This window comes from Equus caballus, chromosome 20 (assembly GCF_041296265.1).
Source record: "Equus caballus isolate H_3958 breed thoroughbred chromosome 20, TB-T2T, whole genome shotgun sequence".
Classification (NCBI taxonomy): domain Eukaryota; kingdom Metazoa; phylum Chordata; class Mammalia; order Perissodactyla; family Equidae; genus Equus; species Equus caballus.
This window is the reverse complement of record NC_091703.1, coordinates 13,392,101-13,404,726: the sequence shown is the minus strand read 5'-3', so window position 1 is coordinate 13,404,726 and position 12,626 is coordinate 13,392,101. Positions and strand designations below refer to the sequence as shown.

The 12,626-nt window shown below is 35.6% G+C and overlaps 1 protein-coding gene across 10 annotated transcripts in view; it reads right to left on the bottom strand.

Moving 5' to 3' along the window:
- HIVEP1 (HIVEP zinc finger 1) overlaps nt 1–12,626 on the bottom strand; it is a 135,597-nt gene that overhangs the window by 53,891 nt on the left and 69,080 nt on the right. For 7 of the 10 annotated variants that reach the window (XM_005603577.4, XM_005603578.4, XM_023624465.2 and 4 more), the window contains one exon: nt 10,669–10,722. In XM_005603577.4, the coding sequence (XP_005603634.2) occupies nt 10,669–10,722 (54 nt within the window). Of the gene's footprint in view, nt 1–10,668; nt 10,723–11,865; nt 11,959–12,626 lie in introns of all 10 variants that reach the window. The other 3 variants (XM_070244086.1, XM_070244089.1, XM_070244087.1) reach the window with 1 other exon arrangement.

Below are 12,626 nucleotides of genomic sequence, written 5' to 3'. Positions count from 1 at the left end.
GTACATATAGTTTAAAAGTCCTGCCTTCTATGTAAAGGAATCCACCCCTCTCCTCCCACAAACACCCACCCATCCGTCTTCAATCATTCGATAAATATTTGCCAAACGCCTACTGTATGAACTAGGAACTGTAGGAGGTGCCAGGACATGAGAGCGGGCACAACTGGACAGGAGGGATCATGAGGAGACCCGAGGGGCAGGGGTGATCTTGAGGGTGAGGGGAGCAGCCTAGAGAGAGGAGGTCTCATAGGCCACGTTATGGAGCCTTTTCTTCATCCTAACAGCCACAGAAAGCCATTAAACGGTTTTGCTGAACAGTTACTAAGTGGCTAACTGCATGCTAGATGGTGGGTAGCAGAAATAAACACACCCGGAGCAACATCCCTGTTGCCGGCTCCTGTGCAGTGAGCTGCACTCCCAATACAATCTGTCACACAGTCTGGTCACAGCTATTTCCCTACTAACTAAACCTCAGACGGTGTATAACTGTGATGACATACACTTGTTCTCAGCGAATGTTCTTCAGCCCTCTTTCTGCCTTTCCTCACTCACCAGAGAGTCTCATTTGCTGCTTCTCACTCTTTTCTTGAATGAAATAGTTAATATTATATCCCACATTTGGTGGTCAGGGCAAAAGTCTAAATTCCCATCCTTCAAAATTTGATATTCTGGGGCCGGGCTGGTGGCATAGTGCTTAGGTTTGCATGCTCTGCTTCGGCAGCCTAGGTTTCACGGGTTCGGATCCCAGGTTAGAATCCCAGGTGCAGACCCAGCAGCGCTCGTGAAGCCATGCTGTGGTGGCGTCCCACATAAAAGAGAAGAAGGCTGACACAGATGTCAGCTCAGTGACAATCTTCCTTAAGCAAAAAGAGGAAGATTGGCAACAGATGTTAGCTCAGGGCTGACCTTCCTCACACACACGAAGTAATAATAATTTGATATTCTTCTTGTATACAGCATAGCCCAACAAAACACACTCTGAATAGTGAAACAGTACCAGAAGAATACTATATTTTGGTGAAACTGTTCTTTATTTCCGTAACTGCTTTTCAATTTTTTAAAAATTTATTTTCTAGACTTTCTCCCAGTTATCTGTCTTTAATGTATTCTGCCTCCCCTCAGTTTTATTTTCTATTCTTTCTTGCCTAGAATTATATTCCCTAGTTCCACACAACATGACCTGAGGAAACATGAGAAAAAGAACAAGTCTCTATGTAGGCAATAAATTTCTGGGCTTGGCTTCCTTTGCTCTTTTGCCCCACACACAGACCACACCCGCAAAGCTGGAGAAAAGCCTAAATAAGTCAACCACAATACACATTATCCTTTTAAGTCACCCTACAACATTATTTATATACAAAATACTGAGGCATATGCATGAGGTCAATTATCTAAGAAGCGAAAAGAGTACGGTGAACATAACCTGGGTTTTTTCCTTATCATTCTTCCATGAACCCCCAAGTGAGCCAACACTATGTTTTTCACAGTCCTCAGGGACGCTGCCCCCAAAGCAGCTCAAATCCATACACCATTATCTGAACGACTTCATCTCTCTTGTCAAAAAATGAAGGAGACATAAATACATACTCAATAGAATCTCAAACAACGTGTTTTGAATATTTTAATCTCCCTGAAATCACGATGCATCTTCTAACCAATTACAAGAGTGTGTGTCAGGACTTAACAGGCAGTGACTTTTTCCCTTTCTAAAGAGCATGAAATCATTGTGCACCTTACAATCAATAGTATTTTGAAGTCAATGGAATATGCTATAAACATGCAAAAGAATGCAAGCCTTTCTATAAATCCTATAAAATAAAAATCTCATTAGCTAGTAAGTCTCTAATTTAATAAATGATTACTCAATAGATAGTAATCAGCAACACTGTCAGGAAATATTGAGGATTTTTGCCTCTCATGTTTGTTGGAAGCAGTTTTAGTTTTTTGCATTTAAACACCATGAGGACAGAATATTTAAAGACATTTATTTTACATTAATGTACTAAAAAATGCTTTATTTATCATTATGCAAATCATCTCCTATAAAGCTTGGGATTTGGCCATCTTTAAATCTTAAAATATTGACAGGATTGACATACGATACCTTTAACTCATATATATATAGCATAAATAATTAAAACAAGACTAAATTTTCTTGTAATTCAAGTTATTAGCATTGTCTATTCCATTAAGAGAATACTTCACAAGACCTGAATATTTAAATTTGAAATTCGAAATAAGATAATATTAAAAGAAGAAGGAGGTGACTTTCTTTTCTAAAAAATAGAAAATCTGTTGCTGTTTTCCCCAGGGAAATTTGTTAGGCATTGCTGCCAGTCTACACAAAACCTCATGAATTTTGATTCTATCAATTCAGATTTTATGATGATTTGTGCAAGCGCTGAGTTAAAGCTTATGGGTTCCTTTAGGGTTTAGACTTTTTCTTTCCTCTCTGCTTCCCAGGGCTAAAAAGACTGGCTGATGCATAATAAAAACTTATTGAATAAAAGAATGAACTAACAACTTTATGAGAAAACATGATGAATTTTTTAGGGCATTTAATATTAAGAAACTAGACTTTATAAACATTTTTACTTAAAATAAACACCCATTAAACATGCTCATTTAAATACATTATTTCCCAATAATTAATTTATTAAACTCAAGGACCATAACTTGTCAAAAACATATACTTAACTAGTTAGCATTACCATAATGCTAAAATAATAAAATTGCATTCCTTTAAAAATATACTTCAGACATCTCACAAAAATATTACACTAGCCTTTCTGCTGCCTGTTATCAATGTGAGCTTTCATTTTGAAAATTGTTACTGCCCTTCCACGTTCAATATATTAATTAAGCCAACCAAGTTTTGTTTTATGGCACATACTTTCTCTCAGACTGTCTTCAAACATTTTTATCTTACCTTATATTGTATTAGCATTATTTATTTTAACTTAATAAAAGTCAGTCCAATTTTTTCATTATGCCACCTAAATTTTAGTCTTAGGAAGGACTTCATCACTTCTAATTATAAGAACATGCTCGTCTATTTTGTTAAGTATACTCAATAGCATTCTCAAGGAAAAGAACATCATTGGCATTAAAGCATAACTTTATTAATATAAAATATTATTCCAAGTCAGCCTTCATTTTTTATTATATGTAGTATTTCAAAAAGAAAAAAAATGGGAGTATTTTAGACCCCTTGCAAGCTTACTTATAAGAGGCTTAAAAAAAAAATTTAGGAAAGTAGGTGAGCAAACTCTAGCTTTCTTATTTACACACTCATTAGAGTTCACGATCTAGTTTTCTGCTCCTCATTAGTCTGTCACTATCACTTCTGAATTACTCAGTCTATTTTTACATAGGAACCTAATTTCCCTCAAGCTTCCCCAGATAACAGGAAGGTTAATTCCAGGGCATAAATTATACCTCTGTTAACAAAAAACCACCTTGTCAACCGACTCCTTGAGCAAGCCTGCATACCACTGAGTTATTCAGCAGTACACATTCCTTACTGTTCTTCTTAAGTCATATAAACTGCTTACATGCTTAGGATCTATTACTCTCATATACACAGTAAAAAAGATGATTAATAGAAATTATTTTTAAATAAAAACTTTCTGGTGATTGCAGGATATAACGTCAGAGCGGATACCATTGCAGCTGAAAGCAAACTACTGGTTTTACGGTAGTGATTTCAGAATTTTGCTGTTTGAGATAGAATAATGTGAAAAATCCCAATGCATGTTGACCTAAAATCTCCACCTTTTGCTCTACCCGTTGTCTGAATTCTAACTATTTTTTCCAGAATCATCACAACATTTTTAAAGGAGGTGACTGCTATCATAATGTCATCACTCGAAGGGCGATGCAGAACAAGACTGACTGTACCACAGATTCAACCACCACAAGGACACAGCTCCCACCCAGGGAAGACGCAGAAGACATCAGAACAGCACAACCCACGCCAGGGACTGAAACCTCCTCATGCCACTTGCTGGTTGCGCTCCCTGGGCTGAGGTTATTTAACATCTTTCAAGCTCAGCTTTGTCATCTTTGTAAAATGCTGACTTTTGTAAAATGAGAATTATAAATTTTTAACACAAAATCTAGGAGCATTTTCGTAGAACATTCATTGAAAATTTTGATCACACAGTATTCAGAAAAAGAGAGAAAATTATTTTAGAAATACAAACTAGTTTTAAAAAACAATTAATATAATGATGCAATTAAGTCAGAAATCACAAATAAAATCCCTAACCATGTGGGTAAAAAAATTCTATCAAGAGGGTCAAAAGAAGAAACCAGCTTAGAAATTAATGAAAGTAACAAATATGTGTAAGAGAGCTAAAGCAATACTTAAAAGGAAATTCATAGCTTTAAATGATTACAAAAGAAAAGAATAAAGGCTTAAAAATGAATAAGCCCAATTTCCAACTTAAGAAACTTGGTCAAAGCATAAATCAAACGAAAAAAGAGGGAAAAGATAACAAAGAACAAAAAATAATAAAAATGAAAAGGATAATACATGAGAGTGTCAAGAAAATGGCAGGTTGGTAGGAGATTAAAGGGAGTGAAGCAGACACGCCTCTGGCAAGACTAACCAAGGCAGAGAGAAAAGGCACAAATGAACAATAACAATGAAAAAGTAAAGACACAACCAGAGGTCCGGCAGCAGTGAAAGAGAGTAAGAGAATACCATGAATGATTTGTTTGCCAATAAATGTGAATACTTAGTAAAATGGTTAAATTATAGAAAAATATAACTTACTATCTACTGAAGAGAAAAAGAAAGCTCAAGTAGTCCCATGTTATTAAACACATTGACTTGGTACTTAAAAGGCTACCCTCAACTGCTCTCAAAAGTCAAAGCAGATTCCAAGACTCGTCTATAAAGCTACTGTTCCAGTGTTAAAGAATACCTCTACGGAAAGCAGGAGGATACAGTTCCCAGATCATTCTATTGAGCTAGTATAACCTTAAAACATAGCAGGCAAGAAAACTTACAAGAAAATAAAATTATAGACCACTATCTCTTAAACATAGATACAGAATTCTTCAACAAATATTAATAAATCAGGGGCTGGCCCAGCAGCAGAGTGGTTAAGCTCGTGCGCTCTGCATCAGAGGTCTGGGTTTTGCAGGTTTGGATCCCGGGCACGGACCTAGACACCACTCATCAAGCCATGCTGTGGTGGTGTCCCACATACAAAATAGAGGAGGACTGACACAGATGATAGAGAGAATCTTCCACAAGCAAAAGAAAAAGATTGGCAACAGATGCTACCTCAGACGAATCTTTCTCAAGCAAAAAGAGAAAGATTGGCAAGAGATGTTAGCTCAGGACCAATCTTCCTCACCAAAAAAATTAAAAGTTACAAAAACAATTAAATCTAGCAACGTGCTTAAAAAGACTAAACAGCAAGACCAAATTGGTTTTAGGGGGGGCCCAGTGGGGTGGCAGTTAAGTGCGCACGTTCCACTTCAGCAGCCTGGGGTTCACCGGTTCAGATCCTGGGTGAGGACATGGCACCACATGGCAAGCCATACTGTGGTAGGCGTCCCACATATAAAGTAGAGGAAGATGGGCATGGATGTTAGCTCAGGGCCAGTCTTCCTTGCGGGGGGGGGGGGGGGGACGGGGGGGCGGGGGGGAAGAGGAGGCTTGGCAGATGTTAGCTCAGGGCTAATCTTCCTCAGTGGGGGTGGGGAAGACCAAAGTGGTTTTATTCAAACAATGCAAGTGAGGTTTAAATATTAAAATAACAGAATAAAGACCATAAGATCATCTCTACATTATGAAGAAAAGGCATTTGATTTTAAAAAAGAGCCACTTAGGATCTTTTTAAAAATCTCAACAAAACAAAAATGAAAGATAATCTTTTTAAGCTTTAAAAAAAAACAAACTAAACCTGTCCTCCCACAAAAGGACATAAAAACATTTTAATGGTGAAATATTAGAAGCATTCCCTTTAAAATCAAGAACAAGAATGCCAACACTACCATTCTGCTGGCATTTTACTGGAGCCAACTGTGTAAAACGAAAAATAAATAAGAGGAACAATAATTCAAAAAGGAAGAAACAAAACATTCACCATTCCCAGTTGATATGACTGTGCACAAGAAAATTGAAAGCACCTGCAGACAAATTTTCAGAATGAATGAGTTCAGCTGAGTGGCTGCATATAAGATGAATATACAAAAATATATTGCATTTCTATTTGCCAACAACAGCTAGAAAACAATTTCTCCCCCCCCACACACACACACAATCAATGAAATCAGCACAAAAATAAATAAATAAATACAGTTTCAAGAAATAAATCCAATAAAATAAGTACAATAGCCACACAGGGAAAATTATAAAACATCAAGGAAAACAGAAGCATCAAAAATACACAATCTTTTTTGATAGGAAGCCTGAAAATTACGATGACAGTCAGTTTTCCCCAAATTTAATGCAATACCAAATAAAGTTCCAATAAGTGTTTTAAAAGAGTGATTGGAAAATTTAAATGGAGGAGCAAAAAACTAAAAACAGTCAAAACACTCCTGAAAAAGAATAACTTCAAGAATTTACCCTACTGTATATCAAGACAAAGACATTGTGATATTAACCCATGGATACACAAACAGAACAGAATGTAGAGCTAAGAAACAAATCCATATATATGGGGAAAACTAATATGAAACAGATAGTGAAGGGAGAATCCACTCAATAAATGTTCCAGAAACAAATGGTTACCCATGGGGGGGGGGGGGAGAAGAAATTGGAGCTCTAATTTACAACGTATTAAGAAAAAATCAACTCCAGATGGATTTTTAATTTGCATGTAAAAGTTTCTTAGAAGAAAATATAGAAAAAAATATGTAAGACCTTGTGGTAAGGAAATATTTCTTAAGACAAACAAAAACAATCCCACCAAAACAAATCATAAAAAATAAAAGATTAATAGGTTGGTAACATTAAAATCAAGAACTTTTGTTTACTTAATGCACATTAGGGAAAGTGAAAAACTAAGCCAAAAATGAAAACCCACAAAAAGAATAAAGGATTGTTACTCAAAATATATTAAGAAAAAGACAAAGATTTAATAAAACTGAAAAGATACCAGTAAGCATTTCAAGAAAGTAGAATACAAATGAGGACACTTTTACATTATTAGTAATGAGGGAAAATAAATCAAGAGCAGAACACAATATGATTTTATAACCCATTCCAATAGAAAAAATTAAAAAGGCTGATAACACCAAGTACTAGATAGCACAAAATGAATTTCTGGACACTGGTGGTAAGAATATGAAGTTTCAAAAAGAATTTCTGGAAAACAATTTAGCATCGTCTTATGAAGCTGACCATCTACAATCCCTATCTATGCCCTAGAAAACTGACATATGTACACCAGGACGTGAGAATATTCACAGCTGCACTGTCTGTGACAGGAAAAGGCAGAGAAATCCATCAACAAGACAATGAAGGAACAAATCACTTCACACAATGAAATATTGTTAGAGCAACGAAAAGACATAGCTACATGCAACAACATGCATGAATCTTAGAAACAATGTTGAGTGAAAAAGCTGTGGAAATCATACAACATAATTTTATTTTTGAAGCTCAAAATTCAGCAACACTAAAAAGTATACTGTTTGAGAACATACATATTTTTTAATAAGCAATGAAACAATGAACACAAAGTTGAGGACAGTAGATACCTCTACAGACTAGACAGTGGGATGAAATGGAGACCAGCACGTAGGCTGACATGTGCTAGCAATGCGACAGTTCTTGAGTATTGCAATCAAAGATTACCATGTTATTCTTATGCTTTATAATTTAATACCTTACATACATAAATTTATGTATCAAATAGTAGATGATAAAAAATCTAAAATATATTAAAATTAACGCTTATTCAAGGGATAGCACATAAAAGCTCTAATTGATTGATCAATTTATTTCTTCCCAGTTTATTTTATACATATGCCATTGCCACATCTGTGACATTCACTATTTATGTTTTCTAAATTCTGCAGAATAATTTTAGAAATAGAGTCAAGCACAATGGAAGTTAAGAACAAGTAAATAGCACTGTAAGGAAGAGCACAGTGACATTATGGAGAGCTGTGTGAATGTTGCATGCTCTATTTATCCCCAAATTGATTAAAATCAAAATAAATCAAATTAAAGTCATCTCATTTTCATTCATAAGCAGAGAGAATAAAAGAAATACATTAACATAATTTAGTGCACTTTATTCAATTGGCGTGTAATGGGCAAAGTCAGTTTCTTTGCAACTATATTACACTATACAGATTAATTCTTCCTTAAAATGTTAGAAAACAGGAAAGATATCTTTTTAAATCTATCAATGAGCAAGGTCTTTTTTTATTTTTAAAGCTTATCATTATGCTAGATGCTTCTGAAGATAAATTAGTTACTTGGCCTAATGGTTAAAAAAGGAGAGGGGGAGCAAGAACCTCACATCAGTTAGGAACTACAGTGTCTTCAATGCAGATAAAAGCTTAGAACCGTGAGCAATGTAGGAAAAAAGCCAGTTGTGGAAAAAAGTCAAATTTTCAGGGGGAAAAAAACCAAAAGCATGTTGGAAAAATAGTGAACCCATCTTAATAAAGTTGACTCATCTTAATAAAAGCAATAAATAACTCTAAATTTTAAGTATATTCTTCAAAGAAAGAAATGAATTCCTTTAATAACACACCTCAGCAAGCAAAGATTTGAGAACTCTCAACACCTTCATTACTCAAAGATTTGATCTCGTGTTGTTAAAGACAAACTGATACTATTCCTTAATTATATTTGAGAGGAAAACTATTTTATTTTTAATTTGCCAGAACGTGTATGCAAAAATGAAAGCCCAGTAGCAATTCCAGGCAGTGAACTGCACAATGCTCACTTGGTATTCACCCTAGGGCTCGGGGAGTGTAGCCTGCCAAACATAGCCCACTAGATTATTCTGGACCTCTTGTCCAATTTCTTTTTCTAGAACCTTTGTTCCATTTCCTCCTTCCTATCAGGCATTTAGTTCACTGTTCTTAAAACTCTCTGCACGGGGGTAAGAAAGAAGGAAAAGAAAGACAAACGCATATTTATTTTGCTACTTGGAGCAGCTCCAAACCATTACTAGATGTGAAAAGCCTAAGTATGACAAAGGAAGTTAAACCATATCTTTCTCCCAGCCGTCTTCAAGGCTGACCGTCCACAGCAACGTGGGGAAGGGATCTTTGGTCAGCCTTTCAAAGGGACAGCACGGCTACGGCGACTTCTCTGCTCTTTCTAGACTTGCTTTTTTGTGAGAATGTCATTAAAGGGTCATATTTGATAGGGACCTTCCAGAGATTTCGTGGAAGAAGGGGGTGGAGGGAGAAGAAAATGAAGAAGGAAGACACTTCAAGGTTTAAGGTTCTGCACATCACAGCATAACTATTCAGACCAACCCCAAACGATCCCGGAGCCCTCACATGCTGGTCCACGGGATGGAGAACCTGCACAGCCAGAAATGATTTCCACTAAAGACACCTAGTTAGGAATATAACCAGATTTAAAAGATACTAAGGAAAAAAAAAAAAAAAAAAGACCTTCCATTGGAATCCTATGCAGCTAAATTACTCTGCCAAAATATTCCATTCCACCATCATTAAAAGAGATAACAAAGACAAGGAAAAGAAAAATCTTGAAATATAAACGCCATAAAGAGAACTTAGTATTCTTTTAATTGATTTTACTCATTAACAGACAATGTTGGAACTATCCACCTCTTGTCTTCCCCTCTCCACACACTGTTCTACATTGAACACATTTTTTCATATGATCTGGAAAAATAATCAGTATGCTTTCTATGATGAAAACCTATTTTTGCTTTTAAACTTTTTATTTTTTATATGAAATTATACCCATTGTAACTAGTGAAAGAACACAGACATATAAATAAAAGTTAATCATCTTCCTCTGCCCTTTCTCCCATCATTGTAAACATACTTGTGTACAAGTCTTTTCAAACTTTGTCCAATCATATATAAGCCTACGTATGTGAACATGTGTGTGTGTATATATATGCTTTGATAGAACAAAGATAATGGTATTACATTTTACATGCTACATTGCAAGGTCACTTTTCTTATTTAGCAACAAAAGCATTATAGTCAATTGAATTAACATTTTTAGAAAGCTGCATAACATCCCAAAATATGAACGTACTACAATTGATTCAATTATTCTTCCACTGACTAGTATTCAGGTTATTTCAGTTGTCTTAGGTTTCTGTCATTTCAAAAAGTACTGCATCACATGAACACAGACATGCACACACATGCGTGAACACAGCCATAAGTATCCACTACTCTGGTACTTCTATTGCTATGGGACAGCCACAAACAAGACTTTCAAAAGAGCTGTAACAATCTTTCACACTCCTATCAGCAATAAATTAATATGTGGGAAACAGTTATAGAATATGCTATGTAGCTACAGCATTTCATAAAGCAAAGCCCATCGACTTTTAGGCATCAATTAACTTAAGGTGATTTTTAATTTGTGGTATGCTCATATTGATTGATTTAGTAAGGCTGCAATTATAAGGCATCTGTGCAGGAATCTCTGCAAGAATAAAGTCTATACCGGGGTTCATTTTAATTTACCTTTTTTTGATGCTTCTGCCCCATTAAGTTCTTTTTGTGCTTCTTCAATTTTGTCTATGAAAAACAAAGAAAATTTTACAAATCATCATAACAAATATGAATACAGTAAAACATACATACTATTTATAAACAGTGCCTGGCATATGGTAATAAATGTTTGTTGAATGAATTATTTATGAAACAAATATGTGTAAACAGTTAAGGTAATGATATATTATTCCCTTTTAAAATTATATTTATAATTTTAATCATGTCTTAGTCACAAGGACTGCTGCCTAATAAAAGTCCCTAAAAATAATACTTTCCTTATGAAGACATATAAGTGCTCAATAGGGATTTTATTAGAGAGATGTAACAAATGCCTACTAGCTTAGAAACAAGTCTAAGCCAAGTTCATAGAGGGCCTAAGACCTAACCCAAAGATGCAAGAAGGAAAGAACGGATGGGAAGCAAAGCGGATGATGAGTGAGGAGCAGCATGATACCCTCACTTCTGCCAACCCCTGATAACAGGACAGAGTGACCTACGAAGCATGAGGGCAGAACGCTGCATTAGAGAGATACCACATAAAACAAATGACTACAGGACTGTTCAATATGCACACAGTTTTGAAAGATTAGGCATAACCCAGAAGCAATAACTAACAGAGTTGGGAGGGCTCCCGACAGGAGAGGGAGGCAACTGCGGGCCCAGAGCCTGCATTCCTCGATCTGAGGCTTGGTGCACAATTGGATTTTGTAAATAAGCGCATGTTCTACTTTGATAACAATTAATTAAATTTTATAAGGACATACATATTTGACGACTATGACAGTAACCAAATCCAAGTTTAATATAATGGCATAAGTAATTATTATAATGGTAAAAGTTACAAAATTCCCAAGGGTACTATTTTGTACTGAAATGAATAGAGTACCAACAATTATATAATATTTTAGATAGTCCATGGAAGTATAGTTTAACTGCTTTCAAAATATTGGTACTTTAGCCATTCATGCCTTGCAGCATATACTCCTCAGCCCCAAAATGGTCTCCAACGCTAAATCTACGACGACTGGCCATGAAAGATGCAACCTCTGAAAATGTATCCATCCCCAAATAAAGAAAAAGCACAGATCCCACCAGAGCCCTGCAAACTCTGGTCTACCTGCCTCTCGCCCCATCTGTCTTGCCATAAAAGCCAGAAATTCAGAGAACCTTCAACTTCATGATCAAACTTCTTTCAATTGCATATCGATCCATCAGCCTGCCAAATCAAGGCGGAGCCGGACAGCAGACTCAGGAAGCAAGCTAGAGGGAAATGTGTGACATTAGACATCAGCCACAGTCCGAAATAACTAGAGTTTCATCCAGACAAGTGGGGGCCCCACAGCAATGTCCTATTTGATTCCTGCTAAATATCAATCCAGAATAAGATTTAGGAGATAGAGAATAATAGAATTTTTCTTCTTTAGAAACTTTTGTTATTTCTCGTGACATGATCAGTGAAATTAGAAACGGTCCTCGAAAAACAACAAACTCCTACTAAATGTGAATCCCACATTCAGCCGTCATTTTACTTCAAAGAGAAAAATACCAAATGCATGGGAGAAATCTATATTAATATAAGCAACAAAAGGACAGACCCACTTTTTTAAAAAATAAAGTACACTAAGTACATTGTAGACATTCAACACGTAAATAAACAAATCACCTAACTTAAATATATAGTCCTTGAGGAACATAAAAAGAAAAGGCTATTATTTCTATGCCAGCAGTTCGCCCAAACTTAAGAACTATAAATAATATATATGTATATATTATATATTCATAGTAGTAATGACTGTGTTTAAGAGTTTGTGCACACGTAATTTGGCATTATATAATAAAACAACTTTTTATTAATAGAATCAATTGTGGCTCAGGGCAACAAAAACTCATGATTTAACGCATATCTTTTTAAATTGCTGTTATTTAGT